Source organism: Heptranchias perlo, chromosome 45 (genome assembly GCF_035084215.1).
Source record: "Heptranchias perlo isolate sHepPer1 chromosome 45, sHepPer1.hap1, whole genome shotgun sequence".
In the NCBI taxonomy this organism is placed as follows: Eukaryota; Metazoa; Chordata; class Chondrichthyes; order Hexanchiformes; family Hexanchidae; genus Heptranchias; species Heptranchias perlo.
The window spans coordinates 2174563-2186792 of NC_090369.1; the positions used below are offsets into that span (position 1 = coordinate 2174563).

Consider the following 12230-nt stretch of genomic DNA (forward strand, 5'->3'; position numbering starts at 1 on the left):
GGTTTTCCCCTGCCCCCCTCCTTTTTTCCTGAAGGCACTGACATGCTGGGGTACTTAAAACCTTCCTCTTTGACCAAGCATTTGGTCATCTGTCCTAATATCTCTCCATGTGACTCTGGGTAACATTTTGTCTGATAACACTCCTGTGTAGCACCTTGGGGCATTTTACTACATTAAAGGCGCTGTATAAATGCTGCTGTTGGTACTGTTCCGCTGGTATGGCCGCCATCCACCTCCTCACCCAATTAGCTGTTCTCGTGTGAATCTAGACGGTGAGTGGCAGCCGGTTCTTTGGTCATAAGGACGTGTCACAACCGAGTCTAATCTTGTCCTTGCCCAACATCCACAAAGGAGCATGTTCCACCAGGAGTTATTACAAAGCGATCAGGAGCAGGCACCCTTTCTGATTTCTATTGCTCCCTCTACACTGTTCCGTCAAACACTCCCAGGGCAGGTACAGCACGGGTTAGATACAGAGTAAAGCTCCCTCTACACTGTCCCATCAAACACCCCCAGGGCAGGTACAGGGTTAGATACAGAGTAAAGCTCCCTCTACACTGTCCCCATCAAACACTCCCAGGGCAGGTACAGGGTTAGATGCAGAGTAAAGCTCCCTCTACACTGTCCCATCAAACACTCCCAGGGCAGATACAGGGTTAGATGCAGAGTAAAGCTCCCTCTACACTGTCCCATCAAACACTCCCAGGGCAGATACAGGGTTAGATGCAGAGTAAAGCTCCCTACTATGCGCTTTAACGTCAACCTCGGCGAACCCTATACTTGTGCAGTCTTGACTAATCTTTATTCTCCTTTTTTTAGCACGAAGTTGATATTTGCAGGAAGGAGTGTCCGTTTGTCATCAAACCAAAGATTCAGCGAACGAGTGCGACTCAGGACGGGGAGGAGATGGAGACGGATTCTGAGGGTAACTGGTAGTCTTTTTATTTCCCAGCATTACAACAGTGACTACACTGAAGCGCTTTGGGATGTTCTGAGGTCACGAACGGTGCAGTGTAAATGCATGTTTGCTCACTAGGAGCTTCTTGTAGATCAGTCCCAGTAATGTCTCCCATCCTTGGTAGAAATGACTTGGATAATGGCCAGTTTTATTGAGATGCTCGGTCCTGAATTCACGTAATGCTTATTCTGCTTGACGCAAGCAATGATCCGAAGGTGCTTTTGATGCAGGAGTGATATTGGTGCATTCGGCATCTCTGTTGACCAAGCAGTGAGCACTCCTGCAAGGCTCAGCTTGACTGGCAGTTTTACCTGGGTGTTACTTGGACTGTTTCACACCTGTCCTGTCCAAAATAAATTGTTGTTGTGTAAAATCCGACTTGTCTGTATAACTTTTCTCCTATTTTCTGCACTCCCCACAACAATCTGGGAAGGGTTGGGTCTCATTACAGCTGTCTCTGATATAGGACCGGCTAGTTAGGTGGTAAACACTTTGAGTTCCCCTTAACTAACACTTCACTAAACTAACCTGGGTTGGCATCAAATGCTGCAGCTCAGGTTTAGCTTGGCTTAAAGGATGTGTTGTGGGCCCATTCTCTGATCATCTCCATCTGCAGCAGTGTGATCTTTCAATTTAAGGCCTCTAAGATTGACACCTCAGTGCAGACTAATAGGCAGCCTCGTGCTGTGGACTTGCACTCACTAGAGGGGCCCCTGGTCTCATGCTACTCCTCGCTCCCCAAACCCTTTTTTAATCTTCCTCTTTTTGTCAAGCAACACTGTAATTCCTTTTTTAAAAGTACTTAGACTCTGTCAACGACTATTTGTGGCAGAGGATTCCACGTTCTGTTCCCCCCCTGGTTTAAAGACATTTTATTTTCTAACCTACTCATTAATTCTTTTTGTGATCGCCTTAAATTTGTGCCCTCTCGTTACAATCTCCCTAACCAGTGGAAACAATCAATCGCTGTTTATCTTAACCCTTCGTAATCGTGACGACCTCTAAGGTGACCCCCTCAACCTTCAGTTCTGGTCCCTAACTCTCGAGTCTCTCTTCATAACTGTAATCCTTTGCCCCGAGTGAAACTGCATCTTTTCCGTTGCTTTTAAATCCTCCCTGTGATAGGAACATAGCAACAGGAGGAGGCCATTCAAACCCTTGAGCCTACTCCGCCGTTCAGTTTGATTACGGCTGATCTGTACCGTGAATCCATTTACTGGCCTTGGTTCCGTAACCCTTAATACCCTTACCTAACACACATCTATCGATCTCAGTTTTGAAATTTGCAATTGTCCCCCCCAGCATCCACAGCTTTTTGGGGGAGGAGAGTTCCAGATTTCCACTCCCCTTTGTGCGAAGAAGTGCTTCCTGACATCACCCCTGAACGGCCTGGCTCTAATTTTAAGGTTATGCTCGCTCCCTCCACCTGAGGAAACAGTTTCTCTCTCTCTCTATCTACCCTAAAACTGTGCAAATGATCCATGGTTCCCAGGACATGGAAGTTTCCATCGGGAATATTGCAGTGCTGCTCCCTGCCCTGGATTTACTTTTTTTTTCCTTCCGCAGTTTCAGATATCGTAATGGAGAGCAGTCCTGGTCCTTCAACTTCGACGTCAGAGCCCAGGCTGGATGGAGAGTCGCGAGGGTCGAGTACCGCCGCAAATTACCCACCGAGAACAGGTAAGAGTGGCGGGCGCTCCGTGTGCGTGTGTTTATCCGTCTGTCTGACTGTGTGCGCCCATGCAAGAGAGTGTTTGGTCCCAACCTGGCTGTTGGGGGTGAAGTACAGTGTGCCGGTGAAGGAGTTAAAATGAGTTTGGGGTGGGTGGAGGGTTTCCTGAAGAATGCAGTAGGTTAGGAGTAGAGGGGGAAGAGATGAGATGATTTGCGAGAGGGTAGAATGATTCTGAAGGATCGCCTGCAGGTACCGATTTAGTAAGAAGGGCAGGAGTGGCTCAAAAAAATCTTTTATTCATTCGTGGGATGTGGGTGTTGCTGGCAAGGCCAGCGTTTATTGCCCATCCCTAATTTGGCAAGCAGGAGAACGAATGTTCCACAATTGGAAAAAGTGGCTATGAATGGACCATGAACAAAGGCACCGCTTGGTGTGGTACTGAGTTATACGCACAGGGTCTCTGGTTCCATTCCCGGTCTGTGATGAATTCGCTGATCTCGGCCTGGGCAACAGGAGGAGGAGGAGGAATTTGGTTTCAGATCCCCCTGGGCTCGGGATGGGAGCGATGAGGCCGAACTCCTGCTCAGCGCATTCCAGCGACTCCCCCTGAACGTTGCCAGTGTGTGGATGTCGGGTAAGGCCGTGCTCGGTTGTGACGGCCTCCACGGTGAAACAGCCTGTTGACTCTGGGCTGAGGTGAAGAAATGGGCACTTGTGGAGAGGGAGGGGTGGGGGGGGGGGGGTGGAGATTGGTGGTACCAGAGGGCAGCTGATGGCTGTGGGACCAAACCCTAGCAAAAAAAAAAAAGTGACAGGAGGGTGAGGACAGGTCAACAGTAAGACTTTTGTATGTGTCGGCTGTGGCTCAGTGGGTCTCGCTCTCGCCTCTGAATCAGAGAGTTCAAGCCCCCACTCCAGGGACTTCAGCAAATCATCCAGGCTGACACTCCAGTGCAGTACTGAGGGAGTGCTGCGCCGTCAGAGATGCCGTCTTTCAGATGAGACGTTCAGCCAAGGCGGTTGGCCTCTCGGGTGGATGTAAAAGATCCCATGGCACTTATTTGAAGAAGAGCAGGGGAATTCTTCCCGTTGTCTTGGGACAACATTTATCCCTCGACCAACATCACCTTTTTTTTTAAAAAAACACAGATTATCCGTCATTGTCATGTTGCTGTTTGTGGGATCTTGCTGTGCACAAATTGGCTGCTGCGTTTCCTACATTACAACAGTGACTTTAAAAAAAAAAATACTTCATTGGCTGTAATGCACTTTGGGACGTCCTGAGGTGGTGAAAGGTGCTTTTTTACATGCAAGTTCTTTCTTGCAGGGGTTCAGTGCATCCCGCAACGCGCAGCCCTGCTGAAATCCATGCTCAACTTCCTGAAGAAGGCCATTCAAGATCCAGCCTTCTCGGACAGCATTCGACATGGTAATGTGTTCTCTTTATGGCTCTCAATTTATGGCCGAATCACTCTCACATTGCGAACATTTGTACTCTAGCTCTGTACTGTGGGCAGTGCTACTATTTCAGTCGGAATTGTGGACAACTTCTTGATTTAGGCTCCAGCTCATTGGTAAGAAAACTTAGAATAACCTGCCAGCCGTGGCTCAGTTTTTAGCACTCTGATGTCAGTCAGGAGGTTGTGGGTTCAAGTCCCACTCCAGGACTTGAGCCTATAATCTAGGCTGACACTTCCTAGTGTGGTACTGAGGGAGTGCTGCACTGTCGGAGGCGCTGTCTTTCAGATGAGACGTTAAACAGAGGCCCCCGTCTGCCTGTTCAGATGGATGTAAAAGATCCCAAGGTACTATTCAAAGAGCAGGGAGTTCTCCCGGTGTCCTGGCCCACACTCCTCCCTCAACCAACATCACTTAAAAACAGATTGACCTGTCGTTTATCTCATTTGCCGTTTGTGCGATTTTGCTGTATGCAAATTGGTTGCCGTGTCTGTCTACATATGTGACTGCAGTTCAAAATGTAATCGGCCGTGAAGCACTTTGAGACATTCTGAAAGTCGCCAAGTCCCACTCCAGAGACTTGAGCACAAAATGTCGGCTGATACTTCCAGTGCAGTACTGAGGGAGCGCAGCACTGTCTGAAGCGACGTCTTTTGGATGAGACGTTAAACCCAAGCCCCTTCTATCTTTTCAGATGGACGTAAAAGATCCCACGGCACTATTTCAAAGAGGAGCAGGGGAGTTCTCCTCTCTGTTCCAGCCGGTATTTATCCCTCAGCCAACATCACTTCTTAAAAAAAAAACCCAGATTATCTGGTTATCACATCGCTGTTTGTGGCAGCTCGTGCGCAAATTTGCTGCCATGTTTCCTACATTACAGCAGTGACTACATTTCAAAAAGTACTTCATTGCCTGTAAAGCAGCTTGGGACGTCCTGAAATCGTGAAAGGCGCAGTAGAAATGCAGCCGTTCTTTGCGGGTGTGATTGAGGTGCTATTCTGAAGTTTCGGTGGTTTGGATTTGGGGCAGGTCTGAACGTTTCATTAACATGTGAATAGGGTGTTGCTGAACAGCAGTGTGCAGAAGAGCACCACAGTGAGGAACTGAGGGTAGGCTAGTGACCCGTGGTGCTCCCACTTTCAATTGGCCGGTCTACCATTTAATCTCCCAGGACAGGTCACTTATTGCCTCTATCGGTTTGTCATCGGAAAGTGCTTATTTAATTTTCACTGATCTTTATCTTTCAGTAATGGACGGTTCCCTGCCTACCTCACTAAAGCACATCATCAGCAATGCAGAGTATTATGGGCCATCGCTCTTCCTGCTTGGTAAGTGAGATGTGTTTTGATTCATTGCATTGCTCGGATGTCTCCCACATCATTACTCGGAGAAATAAAAATTCTCTCCCTGGAACCGCCCTGCTTGTCTGTTACTCTAGTTTTCTCTGCCTCTCTCGCAGAGTTGTAAGAGAGCATCTGCAGTGATTGTCATTTTGATAAGAAAATTGGTGTGTGGGCACATTGTTTTCATAAGGACGGCTGCGCTCTCTCTCTCTCTCTCTCTCTCTCTCTCTCTCTCGTGCTTTCTTTCTCTTTTCTCCCCCGCACCAAGGCAGTTTCTTCGTTTTCCTTTAGGACTTGCACTTTATTCCTAGCTGAGGGGCTCACCATGGCGCTCTGACCCACTCGGTAGGGGTGCGGGGGGCCCCCCCGTGCCTCATGTTTACACACTCTGATCTCCCCTTTTTCTGGGGTGCGGTGGGGGCAGTGGTTAAGTGCTTACCTTTTCCTTAGGGGTACAGCTGAGATTAAAAGCTTGGGGTGGAGAGAAAGTGAGTGACTACACGATGGGTTTGATGCTCGGTGCGTTTCCCATTTGGGATCGGACATGCCGTTGAGCTTCCCGTGCTGTCTGCGTTGCTCGGCTCGGTTGTAGGTCGGGGGAAATGTATTGTTTCTGTCTGCTCAGTGCAGTGCTATTCTTGGCAATGTAAGGAAGGATGTTCCACTTTTTTTAATGGGGTTTATTTGGCAGATTGTTGGCAGCAGACTTGCTAATCTTGTGTTTCCATCAGCTCTGTAAATTAAGATGCCTCCTTCTAAAGTGTGTGTCACTGTCAGCACACCCTTAAAAACGAATGCAAACCTTAACGTTGGCCTCGGCTGTGGCTGTGACTCTTGTCTCTGAGTCAGATGGCTGTGGGTTCAAGTGAGCACACAATCCAGGCTGACACTCCAGTACAGTACTGAGGGAGTGCTGCACTGTCGGAGGTGCCGTGTTTCAGATCAGACGTTAAACCGAGGCCCTGTCTGCCTCCTTAGGTGGATGTAAAAGATCCCATAACACTTTTTTTGTAGAGCAGGGGAGCTTTCCTGTGTCCTGGGCCAATATTAATCCCTCAACCAACATGCAGTTTTATTGATCCGGTCCACATTTTAGATCGGGCTCTTGATGTAGTGTATTGATCCGGTCCGTGTTTTATTTCGGGCACTTGATGTGTATTGATCCGATCCTTGTTTTAGATCGGGCTCTTGATGTAGTGTATTGATCCGGTCCGTGTTTTAGATCGGGCTCTTGATGTAGTGTATTGATCCGGTCCGTGTTTTAGATCGGGCACTTGATGTAGTGCATTGATCCGGTCCATGTTTTGTGTCTGATGCTAGTCAGTCTGAGTAAGGACTCCGATGATCGGCTCGCGACAGCAGGAAACCTTCCAAGTTGTTAAAGGTGTTGGAGAGCTCTCAGTACAGGCTGTACTGATGAAGGTTGAACAATATGTTGGGTCACGTGCAGTTCAGAACCCTTGTGCCCTACGACACTGACCGTTCTGTTTGTTTCTTTCCAGCTACCGAGGTGGTGACTGTGTTTGTGTTCCAAGAGCCATCGCTGCTGTCCTCACTCCAGGATAATGGGCTGACGGACGTCATGCTTCACGCTTTGTTAATAAAAGACGTGAGTTCTCCCTCGCACTCTCCTCTCGGGACTCCCCGCCTCATCTGGAATGCTGCTGGCTGTCTCTTCGCCGCACAAAGTACCGGCTGTCCTCAGTCATCTCCTCCTGGCGCGATTTCCCTCCGACCCAGCCCATTGACTTCACTGCCCTGGTCACTGTCCTTTTCAGATCTGTTTGTTTATCTCCGCGGCCTCCCCTTGCCTGTGATCCCCAGCACACTCCCGCTTCGCCGTTGACCGTTCTTTCGTTATGACCAGCTGTTCCACGTGTCAGCCTGACTCAGTGGGTAGCACTCTCGTCTCCGTGTCAGAAGGTCATGGCTTCAAGTCCCATCCCAGAGACTTGAACTCCATAATCCAGGCCAACACTCCCCAGCGCTGTACTGTCGAAGGTTCCATCTTTTGGATGAAACGTTGAACCAAGTCTGCCCTCTCTGGTGGATGGAAAAGACCCCATGGCCACTATTTTGAAGAAGAGCAGGGGGAGTTCACCCTGGTGTCCTGGGGCCAAAGTTTATCCCTCAAGCAACATCACTAAAAAACAGATGATCTGGTCATTGTCCCATTGCTGTTTGCGGGACCTTGCTGTGCACAAATTGGCTGCCGTGTTTCCCACATCGCAACTCTTCAAAAGTACTTCATTGGCTGGAAAGCGCTTTGGGACGCCCTGAGGCCATGAAAGGCGCTGTATAAATGCAAGTTCTTTCTTCGATACCTGCGCCTCGCCACCTCCCTTTCTGCCCTTGACGGTGGCTTTTACGCCGCCCTCACTCCCTCTCTTTCCCCCCCCATCTGTTCTCTGTCCACCTATTTATGCCACCTTTTTATAAACAGCTATGAGAGATTTCTCTTGTACATGAGAAGTGCAATAAAAACGTCACACGTTTAATTTTCCCCTCTCCCCTCATCTACCTTCCTTCCTCCCAAATAGTGAAATCCGTAGCGTACTCAGGTGGGTGGGATAGTCCAGTGTTTGATCGGCTCTACAGTTTCAGTACATGCTCTCTTGTGGACCCCTTTTTGAGGGGAAGGGGTGGGTGGGGGGGTGGGGGGGGGCAACTCTTGTAGACCTTTCAAATTGCCCAGGAAGGAATCTTTCTCGCCATCCTCCAGTACCCAGTTTTACTATTTTTCTTTTTTGCGAGCTGTCTATTAGTCAACAGACAAAAGATAAACAATCTGTGTATTTGGAGGGCCTTCTGAAAGGAAGGTTGCTGCACCTGCAGTGTCGGAAACCTGAGTGGAAGGCGAACAAATAAGCTGGAGAGCGATGGATGACAAACTGCAAGAGCGTGTGACGCCCCCTTCCCCTGCCAGATGTTGCCTTGTTCCTGCCTGTGCATCTCCGGACAAGTGGCCGAGAGCAGCGGCCTTAACTCCTGACGCACCCCGATGCTGATCTTTGCTCTGAGGATCTGCAGCTGTGTTTGAACCCCCCCACCCCCAAAGCTGGGAACATGCTTTAAATTCGCCAAATGAGCCCTCCGTTTTTGTATTTGCCGCACAAATATATTTGTATGTTCGCCTGACGAGTGGCTGCAGAACCATGGCGCATCTGTAGGTGGTGCTGCTGAGTTGGTGCAAGTCACTGGTCCCCTCCCTGTGCCACCTACAGGCACTTTAATGTCCCAACAGAGTTTCTAAACCAAGACCTGAAAAGCTCCCAAATTGAAATCATTGATTGCTCAATTCAGTATTAAATTTCCACCAGACCAATTGAGATTCCTGTCTGCTGCTGGTTTTTCATCTTTTTATTTCCCATTTGGTTGCCCGTGGAAGCATCTACACAGTAAATTAAATGCTAAAGATTGATGCACCGCCTCCACACGAGGAGCCAGCTGTGCTGGGCGCTAGCTGCTGTAATATGGAGAGCCGGAGAACAAACAAATGGGGCTAGCTCCCTGCGTGAACCCCCCCCCCCCACAAAGGAGAGGGCCTGAACCCCACCGCAGCATTGTAGATCCACCTTTTCGCGGGTTTGCAACGGGGTCGGCGCCCAGGCGCTGGAATTATTTCCACAGCGGGACATAGCTGACTGAGGGAGCCCTGCCCTCGGACACAGTTCCTGCCTGACTTCAGCTGTGCCATCGTGCAGGGGTGCTGGAGGAGGGGGGGGAGGGGGGGGGGGGGGGAGGGGGGGGGGGGGGGGGGGGTGTGTCACGGGAAAGAGCCCCTCACCCTGGGGCTGCTGTTAAACATCAACAGAGTGACGTGGGAACTGCAAATGTAGGAAATGCGCAGCATGCCGGTCAGCATTTGAAGAGGTGGGTCAACGTTTCTGGGTTGGACCCTTGTTGGTCCTGACGCAGGGTTGTCGCCCAAACAACGTTAAACCGTCTTGGCCTCCCGTCATTCCTGGCGTCTCTCTTTGTGGGATAGGTCACGCAACTCCCCGTGGGAACTGCTCAGTGCAGGGTAGTAAAGGAAGAAAACATTTTTTTTTTGGAGGGGAGAGGGATTAACGGTTGGTTTCTGGCTCCAAAGCATTGTAATTTGTTGAATGTATTTGTATGTGAAGATTGTAGGGTGTTGTGTTTAGATGGAGATTGACGTCTGTATTTCTTCTTCTTCAAAAAAAGCTCCTCGGAAATTTTAGGGGGAAACGCACACAACACAACACGACCCCTTTCACTTCAGTTTCCAACGTTCTGCTTCTTTGCACAGGTACCTGCGACCCGTGAAGTTCTGGGTTCCTTGCCGAACGTTTTCAGCGCACTGTGCCTGAATGCTCGTGGCCTGCAGTCCTTTGTGCAATGCCAGCCCTTTGAGCGACTCTTCAAGGTGCTGCTGTCTCCTGATTACCTGCCTGCGATGAGGAGGCGTCGAAGCTCGGATCCCTTAGGTCAGCGTTCGCCCGATGGAGGTTCTGGTTGCGTTTGTAAAATGTTGTGCGGGGGAAGTCCCGGCTGCAGCTCTGGCCACGTGCAGCCCCCCCCTCGACCCCAGGCCATCTGGCTCTCAAAACCCGGGCAATTCAGTCCTATTTGTAGTCATCCAGTTTGAGTTATGCGGGTCAGGTTCGTAAAGGCCTGAGCCTGGTTAACCTCACTGGTGGGTAAATCCTGAATCTGGACACCACAATCTGTTAGTACCAACAACGTGAGAGAGGTGTAAGGTCACGGATGCATTGATCACAGGGCCGTGATGCTCCATGGGCCGTTCCTACAAAGACGAAACCTGGGTGCCCCGAGTGCTGAGGCATTACAGTGCGTTAATGCCGCTGGCGCTCTGAATTCATCCTGTTTACGTTGCGGGCAGGTTTCAGGGCACTGGAGCAACCCGCACCTGCTTCAAAAGGCCCAATTTGCTGCCAAGTTCCTGGCTGCGGACTGTCCCCAGTGTTTTTTTTTTTGGGGGGGTGGGGGGGGAAGGGGGGGAGGAGAGGGGTCCTCTGAGGCCAGCAGCACGTGAATGGCTGGTGGCAGGCCTGTAACATCTGTGCTGTGCGGCCTGGCGCAAGCTGTAAGCGGCTCGAAGAGGGCTGAGCGCCACCAAAGGCGTCGTCGCTGCTGTAGAGAATTCAGAGGGGCCTTCACTGTTGTATATGTGCATCATACGACCAACTTAATAAATAAACTTCTTAATAATGGAGCGAAGGGGACTTTCACCCGGGCCCTAGAGTTGCAAGGAAGGTTCAGAAATATAAATGTGCCACTCAGTTCTCCCTTCACCTCCTTTCTTTATAACGAGAGCCGTTTGGAGTGGACCCGACCGTCCTTCCGCTCGCCGCTTCTACGCACCAGCGGGACAGCAGTCGGGACGCCACGGTGCGATTCGGGGTGTAAGCCCAAACCTCGCTGCTCCGTTGTGCCGTACTTTGGGCGTCGCGCACTCTGCGGCCGCCGCCGCTCGTGCTGACTCACCCTTTCGATTTCCCTTCTCCAGCCCATCGGGGGGGGGGGGGGGGGGGCAACAAAAACCTGACTAGTGCCCAGCACATTCCCACCACAACCGGAAGAAGATTGGCCGAGGCTTTTGATCCACCTCTGCACAGCACGTTGGTGATATAAGGATAAATGCCAAAATTGTCCCGTCGTTTCCGCCAGGAATTGGAAGAGTCAGTGACTTTCTTTAGCAAATTGTTGTCTGTTGAAACTGTCTGCGCAGGTGACACAGCGTCCAACCTCGGCAGTGCCGTAGACGAACTGATGAGGCACCAACCAACTCTGAAGACTGATGCCACCACAGCAATCATAAAGGTGGGTATGTGTGCGCCCTGTAACCCAAGTATGGGGTAGTTGATATCAGCCAGGGCAACGGGTCGGGGCATTGCAATCGACATCAGTGCCCCAAGGGGGAAAAGAAATAGGCAGGCGTTCTTTCCTATAATTTATTTGTTCTCTGGGTGTGGGCGTCGCAGGCAAGGCTGGCATTTATTGCCCATCCCGAGTTGTCCCGAGAAGGTGGTGGTGGTGGTCCGCTGCCTTCTGTTTTGATATAACTGATTGGGCCACTTCAGAGGGCAGCCAAGAGTCGACCACGTTGGCGTGGGACTGGAGTCACGGCAGGTTTCTTTCCCCAAGCGGCATTGGGTTTGTACGCCAGTCCGACGGCTTCATGGTGACTTATCACCACTTCTTTTCTTTTAAAAAAAAAAAAAATTGAATTCAAATTCTCAAGCTGTCATGGTGGGATGTGGACTGGCGTTCTTTGGGTTACTAGTCCAGTAATGCTCCCATTACCCTGCCAGACACTCTCCTGACTGTTAGCCACTCCTGCTGTTTTGCTGTGAAGTACATGCACATGGGTGCCTGGTGAGGACACGGTTTGGCCTGGGCTGCAGTTGCCCCTCATTGTTGAGCGGCATGGCTTAACGTGAGGAAAGGGCACTCCAGCGCACTACCGAGGGTGGCGGGGGCTACCGACGCTGGAATCCGCACCATCGGGCGAGTAGGGGGCAGGTGAGAGAAAATTTTGACGCTAAATATGACTCGTTCTCCCCTTCAGTTGCTGGAAGAAATCTGTAACCTGGGAAGAGACCCAAAGTACATCTGCCAGAAACCTTCTATCCAGAAAGCGGACGGGACTGCGAGCGCACCACCACCCAGGTCCAATCACGCTGCCGAGGAGGCGTCCAGTGAAGATGAAGAGGAGGAGGAAGTTCAGGCCATGCAGAGCTTCAGTAGCAGCCTGGCAGCTCAGCAGAGTGATCCCGAACCCAACCAGCAGTGAGTCATTACTGAGATA

At 50.5% G+C, this 12230-nt stretch overlaps 1 protein-coding gene across 1 annotated transcript in view; it reads left to right on the plus strand.

Moving 5' to 3' along the window:
- Positions 1–12230, plus strand: part of huwe1 (HECT, UBA and WWE domain containing E3 ubiquitin protein ligase 1) — a 194705-nt gene that overhangs the window by 63166 nt on the left and 119309 nt on the right. The window contains exons 15-22 of the mRNA XM_067976234.1: positions 820–925; positions 2525–2638; positions 3961–4062; positions 5339–5419; positions 6937–7043; positions 9708–9885; positions 11151–11242; positions 11991–12211. Of these exons, the coding sequence (XP_067832335.1) occupies positions 820–925; positions 2525–2638; positions 3961–4062; positions 5339–5419; positions 6937–7043; positions 9708–9885; positions 11151–11242; positions 11991–12211 (1001 nt within the window). The remainder of the gene's footprint in view (positions 1–819; positions 926–2524; positions 2639–3960; positions 4063–5338; positions 5420–6936; positions 7044–9707; positions 9886–11150; positions 11243–11990; positions 12212–12230) is intronic.